General features: G+C 47.2%; 1 protein-coding gene across 1 annotated transcript in view; it reads left to right on the forward strand.

The window, feature by feature from the left end:
* Nucleotides 1-630: 630 nt before the first annotated feature.
* Nucleotides 631-13,104, forward strand: part of eps8l3b (EPS8 signaling adaptor L3b) — a 53,803-nt gene continuing 41,329 nt past the window's right edge. The window contains exons 1-3 of the mRNA XM_070859187.1: nucleotides 631-692; nucleotides 8,849-8,925; nucleotides 12,621-12,685. Coding sequence (XP_070715288.1) covers nucleotides 631-692; nucleotides 8,849-8,925; nucleotides 12,621-12,685 — 204 coding nt within the window. The remainder of the gene's footprint in view (nucleotides 693-8,848; nucleotides 8,926-12,620; nucleotides 12,686-13,104) is intronic.

Genomic DNA, 13,104 nt, shown 5'->3' on the forward strand with positions numbered 1-13,104 from the left:
CGTGTAACGTACGCACCTGTGAGTCCTTGGAGATGGAGCACGCGGTGTCCACCGGTACGCTCGCGGCCTTCCGCGAGAGGTGGGCACCGGAGGGACTGGAGTGCATCATCACCCCCGGCAACCAAATTTTAATGTGATTTTTTAAAAGTTTAATTTGTTTAAGTTGTCGGTTTTAGTGCCGCTCCCCCCACCCTACACTTTTAGCCAGGGGCACTTGTATAATTTGTGCTTTAGTGCCCTCAAAAAAAAAGGGCCACTTGAAAAGTTTTTGGAGTGTGCCCCTCTCCCTCCCTTTAATAAGGGGACACTTGATTGTTGGTGTTTACAAAAATAATTGTAGAGCTGTTGCATTGTGAGTGGCTTAGCCAGTCACGTGATGTTCACAAGGCTCAATAAACCCCTAGCCAGTTGGGTCTCGGTCATCCACGATGAGGTATGCAGTTGTGAGTCAGTAGATGAACTGGTAATGTGTAGTGTGATTGTTAAACCTTTGCGAATAAACCAACTAGTTCTAAATAGCAATGTGTTGCTACGAATTCTTAAGCAAAGAACCCTTGAAGCAAATACGCTATAACCAGTAAATATTAAGATTTATTCATTTACTTTGCAGGATCCCAACCTGTGACAGCAATGTATGGAGATTATGGCAATCATCGAATTACGGATTACGATGAAAACTATTCCCAGGCCAAGTACGTCTCTGACACGAATGAGTAACTCCTCTAACGATTGCAACTTATAACAGTAACAGTGAAATATCTCAGATAAATCAGGGCAACTCAGCTGAAGTCAGCCGATTGAAATTGTCGAAACTGGAGGTATAGCTCAGAAAATACATGATGTCGCCCAGCTGCCTTATTGTTGCTCCCCTCCCCTCCACCCCTTAGCCCATAACCTATGGTCCAACCCAGTGATTGCAAGGGGAATGTAGTATAAAAGCAGAGAAGTCCTGCTACAACTGTACAGGGTATTGGTGAGGCCACACCTAGAGTACGGCGTACAGTTTTGGTCTCTAAATTTAATGAAGGATATACTTGCTTTGGAGGCTGTTCAGAGAAGGTTCACTCGGTTGATTCCGGAGGTGAGGGGGTTGACTTATGAAGATAGGTTGAACAGGTTGGGCCTCTACAGTTGGAAGAATGAGAGGTGATCTTATTGAAACTTATAAGATAATGAGAGGCCTCGACAAGGTGGATGCAGAGAGGATATTTCCACTCATAGGGGAAACTAAAACTAGGGGACATCATCTTAGAATAAGGGGCTGCCATTTAAACTTGAGATGAGGAGAAATTTCTTTGCTCAGAGGGTTGTAAATCTATGGAATTCTCTGCCTCAGAGAGCTGTGGAGGCTGGGTCATTGAATATATTTAAGGTGGAGATCGACAGATTTTTGAGTGATAAGGGAGTAAAGGGTTATGGGGAGCGGGCAGGGAAGTGGAGCTGAGTCCACGATCAGATCAGCCGTGATCTTATTGAATGGCGGAGCAGGCTCGAGGAGCCAAATGGCCTACTCCTGCTCCTATTTCTTATGTTCTTATGTTCTTATGACCCTTCACTATGCTCTATGACCTTTTAATAATGCCAATTCATGCAATTTTGACACTGGCATTCATTCATCAATGTTAATCATTGTTTTTACAAGTAAGCATTGGTTTGATAAACTTCATTTCTTTACTGAGTTTGAAATCATATAACAATAACCTGCATTTATATAGCACCTCTAACACAGCAAAACATCCCAAGGTGCTTCACAGGAATATCATTAAAAGCAAAATTGGACACCAAGCCACATAATGAGTTTTTGGGGCAGATGACCAAAGGTTTAGTCGGAGAGGTAGGTTTTAAGGAGTGACGTTAGAGGCAGAGAGGGTTTGTGGAGGGAATTCCAGTGCTTAGGGTCTTGGCAACTAAATGCACGGCCACCAATAGTGGAGCCATTAAAATTACAAGGAAAGAACTTGCAATCATATAGAATGTTTTAAATCCTCAAAGCACTTCGCAAGAAAACAATTGATTTGGATGTATCATCATTGCTATTACTTTGGCAAATGCGGATGCCATTTTTGCACATAGCATGATCCCACAAATAGAACAAAAGAATTAGGAGCAGGAATAGGCCATTCAGCCCCTCGAGCCTGCTCCGCCATTCAATAAGATCATGGCTGATCTACCTCAGCTCCACTTATCTGCACTATCCCCATATCCCTTGATTCCCTTACTATCCATTGATCTCTGTCTTGAATATCATCATCATCATCGTCATCATAAGCAGTCCCTCGGAATCGAGGAAGACTTGCTTCCACTCTTAGAATGAGTCCTTAGGTGGCTGAACAGTCCAATACGAGAACCACAGTCCCTGCCACAGGTGGGACAGACAGTCGTTGAGGGTAAGGGAGGGTGGGACAAGTTTGCCGCACGCTCTTTCCGCTGCCTGCGCTTGTTTTCTGCATGCTCTCGGCAATGAGACTCGAGGTGCTCAGCGCCCTCCCGGATGCGCTTCCTCCACTTAGGGCGGTCTTTGGCCAGGGACTCCCAGGTGTCAGTGGGGATGTTGCACTTTATCAGAGAGGCTTTGAGGGTGTCCTTGTAACGTTTCCTCTGTCCACTCTTGGCTCGTTTGCCACAAAAGAGTTCCGAGTAGAGCGCTTGCTTTGGGAGTCTCGTGTCTGGCATGCAGACAATGTGGCCTGCCCAGCGGAGCTGATCAAGTGTGGTCAGTGCTTCAATGCTGGGGATGTTGGCCTGGTCGAGGAAGCTAATGTTGGTGCGTCTGTCCTCCCAGGGGATTTGTAGGATCTTGCGGAGGCATCGTTGATGGTATTTCTCTTGAATATACTCAAAGACTGTGCCTCCACAGCCCTCTGGGGTAGAGAATTCCAAAGATTTACTACCCTCTGAGTGAAGATGTTTCTCCTCGTCTCAGTCCTGACTGGGCAACCCCTGGTTCTAGACTTCTCAGCCAGAGGAAACACCCTCACTGCATCTACCCTGTCAAACCCTGTAAGAACTGTGTGTGTTTCAATGGTATCGCCTCTCATTCTTCTAAACTCGAGAGAACATAAGCCTTGTCTACTCAGTCTGTCAATGAGATGAATACCCAGTTGTTCTCTTATGGCAGAGCAGGTTGAGGGAAGAATGTTGATTGGGCCACTGGGAGGACTCCCCTTCACACAGTGTCCAATGTGAACAGGCAGATAAGGCTTTGATGTCTCGTCCAAGTGCTGGCTTCTTCGACAATATAACCCTCGCTCGGTACTGCCCTGTCAGCCTTGATGATGTGCTCAAATCCAATGTTTGGGCTTGAACTCACAACCTTCTCATTCAGACTCAAGAGTACTTTCAACTCATCCAAGCCCAGTCCCCGTGAGGAAACGTATGACAACTCCACCAATGACGCTACAGTGCAGGAAAAGTGTAATTTGCAATTATAAGTTAATCATTTTAAATTATGAATATTAATCTTAATTTTTCCGAGCTAACTTCTCGATATAATTTTTTTTCATTCTGACTCCCTATCATATGCATTAAATAGAACTACTGACCCGATAGTAAGCACCCTATTTGTGTGTCAGCTGTGACTCAGTGGCTAGCACATTCGCCCCTGAGGTTCGAAGGCCACGGGTTCAAGTCCTCACTCCAAAGACTTGAGCACAAAATTCTAGGCCGACACTCCCAGTGCAGTGCTGAGGGAGTGCTGCACTGTCGTAGGTGCCGCTTTTAGATGCGTCATTAAAACCGAGGCTCTGTCTGCTCGACATAAAAGATCCCACGGGCACTATTTTGAAGAAGAGCAGGGGAGTTATCCCTGGTGTCCTGGGGCCAATATTTATCCTTCAATCAACATCATTAAAACAGATTATCTGGTCATTGCTGTTTGCGGGAGCTTGCTGTGCGCAAATTGGCCGCCGCGTTTCCCACATTACAACAATGACTACACTTCAAAAGAGTACTTCTTTGGCTGTAAAGCGCTTTGGGACGTCCTGAGGTCATGAAAGGTGCTACAGAAATGCAAGTCTTTCTTTTATTAAGTAAAGCTATCAATCCTATAGTTTTCTTTTCCGGTGGGAAAATGCCTGGCCTCTGCCCGGCAACAGTGGCATGACCAAAATCAGGAGCTCAGCAGGTGTGGATATCACTGCGTCCTCTCACTGTGTGGCACGGCGTGTTACCATGATCCGGAGATTGGCTCTCCGGCAAGACATTGGCTGAGATTTTGGCGGCTGGACAAAGAGCTAGTAAGCAAGACTGCTCTGAATTGACATGCTGCAGCAGTACTGGCATCAAAAGCGTCTCAATTTCCTCCCCTAATAGAGATTTCACAGAGGAAGCACTGTGTTACAGATGGAGAGACTGGCAAATGAACCACGCTGGCGGGTGCTGGCCTTGATATATTCTGAAGTAATTACAGAACAAAATGCCATTTACAAACAGATTTGATTGCTGGGCTGCTGGAGAGATGGCACCATCTCTACCCCAGTGTCAGTCCTGGATACTGAGCATTTAATTTGTAAAATAGCTGACAGATGCAAGAGCAGGCCATGGGGACAAATTTACAAGTTGGCATAGTGGACAGCTGGGAAATTTAGTTGTGAAAATTGATTTGATTGCTGGGATAATGAAGATTTGGCCGAGTTAGCCGACAGGAGATTAAGCAGGATTGAGACTTTTGAAGCGTTTGAAGCCACTGTTGTTACGTGAGAAATGCGGCAGACAATTTGCGCACAGCAAGCTCCCACAAACAGCAATATGATAATGACCAGACCATCTGTTTTAGTGATGCTGATTGAGGGCTAAATTTTTGGAAACAGTGCCGTGGGGTCTTTTACGTCCATCTGAGAGAGCAGACGGGGCCTCAGTTTAACCTCTCATCCGAAAGACGGCACCTCCGACAGTGCAGCACTCCCTCCAGTACTCCATCGCCTGCCTAAGTTTAACTTTCCAATCGGTAGCTCCTTTCACTTCATCCCATTATATTCAATTTCAACATACCGAGTGCTTTCTTTATGTTGAGAAACTGAAGTGAAAGGTTGGGGCCCATAGTACAAAACACTAGTAAAAGCAGAACATAAGAACATAAGAATTAGGAGCAGGAGTAGTCCATTCGGCCCCTTGAACCTGCTCCACCATTCAATGAGATCATGGCTGATCTTTGACCTCAACTCCACTTTCCTGCACTATCCCCATATCCCTTGATCACCTTAATATCCAATAATCTATCGATCTATCAATCAAGACAAAGTAGGTCAAGATCTAGGGGTCAGGTGACACTAAGCTTGGGGCATAAAGGCTGAAGGATGGAAACATTTCCACAGTTTTGAGGTCTTAATAAAGAGTTGGAGTGGCAGGTGATGCAGTAAGTCTTAATTGCAATACAATGAGGAAGCAGGGAAAGAAGCAAAGAAAGAAACACTTGTTCTATAATGCCTTTCACAACCTCAGAATGCCCCAATGCACTTCACAGCCAATGTTGTTTCGTATGACGGGAAAAGCAAATAATGGGATGTCTAATTTGGTTCTCCAGTTGATGTCCTTCCTGAGATGCCGAGTGGTGAAATGAGGTGCCGCCCGCCACAGATCTCAGTGGGCCGGTCAGTGTGACGTGTTTAGTGGTCTGGGACTCAGGGTTCAGTCGCACTTCGGGCCGTCCCTCACCTTCTACTGGTAGAGCAGTGGTCACATTGTCCGTGCCCCGCGCGGGTTGGGTCGAGCGCTCGCTGCCCACTGTCTCCCAGGGAGGTCGAGGCCAGCGACCTCTGCTGTGGGGTCAGTGATGAGGCGATGGTTCTTTATGTTGCCCGAGTCCCGCGATCTGGATATTGGCTGCCGTTTCCCAGAATGGTCGGTGTCACTTTAAGCACTTTCATGGTGGAGTTTTTCAAGTCTTTGTGAATTGGCAGTGTTTAGCTGCACGCCCACACTCTTTGCGTGGCGACTACTGGTCCATGAGGCAGAGCAGTATTCCAGAGTAGACTCGGCCCACTGTTACAGTGCTCCCCTTGACGTTCCAGCACCTTTCTGGACTGGGTTCACCCTGGTTTTTATGGAAGAAACTGAACATGGAGTACAGTATGACTGGAGCTTAGGAGGAAATAGAGAGGACAGTCACGAGAAGTACAGTCGTGTCAATAAAATGGAGAGTGACAAGAAAGGTTGTGATGTCGAAAGAGAGGCCAGAGGCCAGAGGTGAGAGATGGGTCACCAAGTGAAAAGCTTAGGCCGAGAAATTGGGTGCATTTACGCCTCCCGTTCGTGCACCTGGGGCGCTAACGAGGCGCAAATGCATTTGTGATCGGGCACGGCGCTGACAACGACTGCCGCCATATTGTGCGGGAGTTTAGCGGCGGCGCTACAGCGTTGCGCCCCGGTTTCCTGCGCCCGGAGATTGTGACATCATCACCGTGCGCATCGCCCCGTTAGTGCCCCGGACCCGAAATTTAATTCCGCCCCCCGCACCCAACAGTGGCAGGAGGAGCGGATTGGGCGGCCGGCTGCTACCCGGGGCGATGATTAAAGGCGAGGCGGCCGAGGTCAGTTTAAAAAAAAAACTTCCTTTGCTGCTAACACTTCCTTCTGTTTCCTTCGCGGGGTCCAGCCTGCGATCGTTCAGCCCGGCACTGTGCTTGAGCGCTGGGCTGAACGCGCAGGTTCGCCGCTCCCTGGGTGGTCCAGGTAGGTGCTTTTTTAAATTGCAGAGCCTGCAGCGATGGGCCTTCCCTTTAAGGGAGGGAAGGGCCCTTTGAACGCGGCAGCGCTGCACGATCCAGTGGAATTCTGTGGAATTCGCTGCCGCAGAGAGCTGGGTCATTGAATACATTTAAAACAGAGATAGACAGTTTCTTAACCGATAAGGTGAATAAGGGGTTTTGGGCAGGGAAGTGGCCTTGAGTCCATGATCAGATCAGCCATGATCGTATTAAATGGTGGAGCAAGCTCGAGGGGCCGTATGGCCTACTCCTGCTCCTGTTCTTACGAAGTGTGCACTCCAAGAGTGCTAGAGCTAATTAATGGAGAGCGGGGAAAGATTAGCGCCTGGCTAAATGGCACTCCTGGAGTGCGGACTGAATGGAGGTGTTCCGCGAGGCTGTCACCCAAATCTTCGTTTGGGCCTGCCCAATGTAGAGGATATCGCACCGTGAGCAGTGAACACAGTATACTAAACCTGTTCATTGTGTCTGTTTTGCTAATAGTGCTTAGCAGCATTTCACACTTTCTGCTTGGCCCAATTTGGTTGGGTTCGCCCAGCAATGAGAACTGGGTTATGGAAACATAGAAACATAGAAAATAGGTGCAGGAGTAGGCCCTTTGAGCCTGCACCTCCATTCAATATGATCATGGCTGATCATGCATTTCATTACCCCATTCCTGCTTTCTCTCCATACCCCATGATCCTTTTAGTCGTGAGGGCCACATCTAACTCCATTTTGAATATATCTAATGAACTGGCCTCAACAACTTTCTGTGGGAAAGAATTCCACATGCCCACAACTCTCTGAGTGAAGAAGTTTCTCCTCATCTCGGTCCTAAATGGCTTACCCCTTATCCTTAGACTGTATGCTTAGAAGTCCACTTGCCTTCTTCACCGCCTGCTGTACCTGCATGCCAACTTTCAATGACTGATGTACCATGACACCCAGGTCTCACTGCACCTCCCCCTTTACCAATCTGTCACCATTCAATAATAATCAGCCCTCCTGTTTTTACCACCAAAGTGGATAACCTCACATTTATCCACATTATACCGCATCTGCCATGTATTTGCCCACTCACCTAACCTGTCCAAGTCACCCTGCAGCCTCTTAGGATCCTCCTCACAGCTCACACTGCCACTCAGCTTAGTGTCATCTGCAAACTTGGAGATATTACATTCAATTCCTTCACCTGAATCATTAATGTATATTGTAAATAGCTGGCGTCCCAGCACTGAACCTTGCGGTACCCCACTAGTCACTGCCTGCCATTCTGAAAAGGACCCGTTTATCCTGACTCTCTGCTTCCTGCCTGCCAACCAGTTCTCTATCCACGGCAGTACATTACCCCCAATACCATGTGCTTTAATTTTGCACACTAATCTCTTCTGTGGGACCTTGTCAAAAGCCTTTTGAATGTCTAAATACACCACATCCACTGGCTCCTCCTTGTCCACTCTACGAGTTACATGCTCAAAAAATTCGAGAAGATTTGTCAAGCATGATTTCCCTTTCATAAATCCATGCTGACTTGGACCGATCCTGTCACTACTTTCCAAATGCGCTGCTATTACATCGTTAATAATTGATTCCAACATTTTCCCCACCACCGATGTCAAGCTGACTGGTCTATAATTCCCTGTTTTCTCTCCCTCCTTTTTTAAAAAGTGGGGTTACATTAGCTACCCTCCAGTCCATAGGAACTGATCCAGAGTGTGTAGAATGTTGGAAAATGACCACCAATACATCCACTATTTCGAGGGCCACTTCCTTAAGTACTCTGGGATGCAGACTATCAGGCCCTGGGGATTTATCGGCTTTCAATCCCATCAATTTCCCAAACAAAATTTCCTGACTAATAAGGATTTCCTTTAGTTCCTCCTTCTTGCTAGACTGCTGCTGACAGCTTAGCAAACAATCCACCAGTTACTAAAGTTCAATGTATCGGGATAATAAAATGCCATTTACAAAAGGTGGGGCCAGATGAGGGCAGTGAATCATAGCGTTGATGTAATATTCCTGTTGTTTTACTGAACCGGACAAGGTCTCTGTCTTTATATCCTGGATTCATCCACATTAAATAACAAACATTATAAAACCTTAGCTGGAAAACATTGGTTTTGTATGTTTATAAGCATTTTGTATTTTTTTTGTGTCACTAGTGGGTTTCCGCCTGAAAAATCTCCATTACAAAGGTCTCAAAGCATTTCCAGCAGACCAACTGCAAAATCCATTTATCGTAAGTGTTGGACTTTAGTTACTTGTTTGAGAGTTACCAGGATAGTTCCGCACCTTGTGCAAATAAGGTTAAAGAGCAGCCTGTTTATAGAGATCTTTCATTTATTCGTGTTTCCAAATGTTGGTAATTCATCCACGTTCGAACTGTGACATCTTTTTTTGTCCAGCCCCAGGCACCAAGTATTTCCTAATTATCCCTCCCACTTCCGAGAGTGCTGACCCTTTCTGGATATTTCTGTAATACTAATTCACGGGATGTGGGTGTCGCTGACAAGGCCGGCATTTATTGTCCATCCCTAGTTGCCCTTGAAAAGGTGGTGGTGAGCCGCCTTCGTGAACTGCAGTCTGTGTGGTGAAGGTGCTCCTACAGTGCTGTTAGGGAGGGAGTTCCACGAATTTGATCCAGCAACAATGAAGGAATGGCGATATATTTCCAAGTCGGGATGGTGTGTGACTCGAGGGGAACGTGGAGGTGATGCTTGTTCCCAGGAACCTGCTGCCCTTGCCCCTCTAGGTGGTAGAGGTCGCGGGTTTGGGAGGTGTTGCCGAAGGAGCTTTGATTACTTGTTGCAATGTCTCTTGTAGATAGTACACACTGCAGCCACGATACACTGGTGATGGAGGGAGTGGATGTTTAGGCTAGTAAATGGACTGCTGAGCAAGTGGACTGCTTTGTCCTGGTTGGTGTCAAGAATCTTGAATGCTGTGGAAATGTAGAAAACATAGAAAATAGGTGCAGGAGTAGGCGATTCGGCCCTTCGAGCCTGCACCACCATTCAATATGATCATGGCTGATCATGTAACTTCAGTACCCCACTCCTGCCTTCTCTCCATACCCCCTGATCCCTTTAGCCATAAGGGCTACATCTAACTCCCTTTTGAATATATCCAACGAACTGGACTCAACAACTTTCTGTGGTAGAGAATTCCACAGGTTCACAATTCTCTGGGTGAAGAAGTTTCTCCTCATCTCGGTCCTAAATGGCTTACCCCTTATCCTTAGACTGTGTCCCCTGGTTCTGGACTTCCCCAACATCAGGAACATTCTTCCTGCATCTAACTTGTCCAATCCCGTCAGAATTTTATATGTTTCTATGAGATCCCCTCTCATTCTTCTAAATTCCAGTGAATATAAGCCTAGTCGATCCAGTCTTTCTTCATATGTCAGTCCTGCCATCCCATTATTCCATCACATTCCTGACGTATGCCTTGTAGGTGGTAGGGAGGCTTTGCGGAGTCAGAAGGCGAGCCACTGGTAATGCAAAGTAGCATGAGCATGTCTTTGTTGTTGCTGGCTTAAAATCCTGGAACTCAGGCCCCCCCCTCTCCCCCCACAGCACTGAGGGAGAACCTTCACCACACAGACTGCAGTTCAAGAGGGTTAGTCTCTCTCTTGTTGGCGATGGTCATTGCCTGGCACTTGTGTGGCAAGAATGTTACTTGCCACGTATCAGCCCAGGCCTAGATGTTGTCAAGGTATTGCTGTGGCTGCTTCGTTATCTGAGGAATTGCGAATGGAGCTGAATACTGTGTGATCATCACTTTTGACCAGTTTTACTTGGGCTCCTTGGTGCCACACTCGATCAAATGCTGCCAGGCAGAACCCAAATTAGCATCGGTGAGCAGGTTATTGGTGAGAAAGTGCAGCGTGATAGCACTTTGCCAATGATTGGGAGTAGGCTGATGGGGTGTTAATTGGCTGGGTTGAATTTGTACTATTTTTTTTTGTGGACAGGACATACCTGGGCAATTTTCCATATGGTCAGGTAGGTTCTGGAGCAGCGTGGCTAGCTCTGGAGCACAGGTCTTCAGCACTACAGCTGGGATGTTGCTGGGGCTCGAAGCCTTTATTGTGTCTAGTACGCTCAGCTGTTTCTTGATATTACGTGGAGTGAATCGAATTGGCTGAAGACTGGTATCTCTAATGGTGGGGACCTCAGGAGGAGGCCGAGAAGGCTCATCCACTCGGCACTTCTTGCTGAAGATTGTTGCAAACGTTTCGGCCTTAACTTTTTTGCTGGGCTCCGCCATCATTGAGGAGGGGGATGTTAATGGAGCCTCTTTCTCCCATTAGTTGCCAAATTGCCCACCGCCATTTATGACTGGGTGTGGCAGGATTACAGAGCTTTGATCTTGTCCATTGGTTGTGGGATTGCTTAGTTCCATCGACAGCATGCTGCTTCTGCTGTAGAGCATGCCTGTGGCCGAGCTCTGTCGAGCCCGTGTGGCGGCTGATGTGCAACGGTCAGCACACGTTAAAAAAATTCATGCACTGGCATCTTCCACCCCCTCACTTGGAGTTCAGGACTGGAACATCGGGTCCTTCATTGAAACATCTGTGAACTCTTGTGGAAGCAAGTCATCCTCGTTCGAGGGACCGCAGATGATGATGATGAGACTTGTGTTGTAGTCCCACCAGGTTGGCCCCTCATTTTCAGGTACAACTGTTCTTGTACAATCCTCATTGAACCAGGGTTGGCCACCTGGCTTGACGGCAATGGAGGATTGTGGGGTCTGCTGGGCCATGAGGTTACAGGTTGTGGTGGTGTACAATTGCTGATGGCCCACAGCGCCTCATGGATAGTAGAGCGATTAGATGGCCACCCTTGCAGCAGCTTGCCCAAGTGGATCTGCACGTTAAATGTCAGCAGGCTATTCAATTATAAAAGGCATCACAGCCAAGCCCCAGCCGGTTCCCCCAACATTCAAACGTGCCGGGGTCAATGGATGGTGATCATCGCAAGGAACACTGGTTAATGTCTCCTCGCAGTGGGACTGATAATATGGTACTACAGTATTCCAGGTCCAGTACAATATTATAACCCAAGCATCTCTGTAGGACAGCAACTCTTTCCCAACATCCTGCCAATCTATTGCAAATGACAGTCTGTTAATCCTGTGGAGCCAATGTCACAAAGGAGTGCGACATCTCTCCATGGTTGGCAAATCTGTGGTGTGACCAGAAGTCTCCTCAAATGAGCTCGAAACCCTTGAGTGGCTTTTGATCATGGAGTGAGCAGAGAAGGTGGCCAAGCTTGCAGCCCTCCTGCTCCATGGGAGGGTTCTGTCCTCCCTGAGCTCGCCTTAGGACACCTGCATTCCGGTGTGACAGGTGTACCGCCCCAGTCAAGTTCCCACCCACCACTGTCCCCTCGGTATTCTCAACGGAATCAGGAACAGTGCATTGTCACTCTCTGATCTCGGGTAAAGGTAATGTCCCTTCAGGCCAGCATACTACTTCGTTGTTGCTGTCTTTACAATCATAGAATCAAAGACATTTACAGCACGGAAGGAGGTCATTTCGCCCCATCGTGTCCGCGCCGGCCGACAAAGAGCCACCCAGCCTAATCGGTCCGTAGCCCTGTAGCTTACGGCACTTCAAGTGCACATCCAAGTACTTTTTAAATGTGGTGAGGGTTTCTGCCTCTCTCTTTACTTGTCCTGTGTGTTGAAATTTTCTATCCCAAAGGGCTGTGGATGCTGACTCGTTAAGTATACTCAAAAAATGTATAGATTTTCGGACTCGAGGGGAATCAAGGGATCTGGGGATCGGGCGGGATAGTGGAGTTGAGGTCAATGATCAGCCATGATCTTATTGAATGGCGGAGCGGGCTCAAGGGACCGTATGGCCGACTCCTGCTCCTAATGCTTATGTTCTTATGTTCTTAATCGTCTTTGTCTCTCACTATTTAACAGAGCAAAGAAAAGCCTATGCTCAGGAACTTTGCTCCACAGATGATCTCATCCAGTATCATGTCGAGGTTTGTGCCACAGATGTTTTATTGAATTCATTTAATTTTTTCAGGGGAATCAATGGGTTGGGCTCAGCGCAATATTGCGATTTGACAGAATTGTTGTAATATTACATTAAGTGCCAGTTGTGGCTCAGTTGGTCATGAGTGAGTCAAAAGGCTGTGAGTTCATGACAGTATTATGAGATTGTGACCAGCTCACTAATATATTCAGGCGTTGCAGGCACAGTGCGATATTATAGTATCATAGGCACACTGCATCATCATAGGCAGTCCCTCGGTATCGAGGAAGACTTGCTTCCACTCAGAATGAGTCCTTAGGTGACTGAACAGTCCAATACGAGAGCCACAGTCCCTGTCACAGGTGGGACAGATAGTCGTTGAGGGTAAGGGAAGGTGAGACAGGTTTGCCGCACGCTCCTTCCACT

This window comes from Pristiophorus japonicus, chromosome 17, assembly GCF_044704955.1.
Source record: "Pristiophorus japonicus isolate sPriJap1 chromosome 17, sPriJap1.hap1, whole genome shotgun sequence".
Classification (NCBI taxonomy): Eukaryota; Metazoa; Chordata; class Chondrichthyes; family Pristiophoridae; genus Pristiophorus; species Pristiophorus japonicus.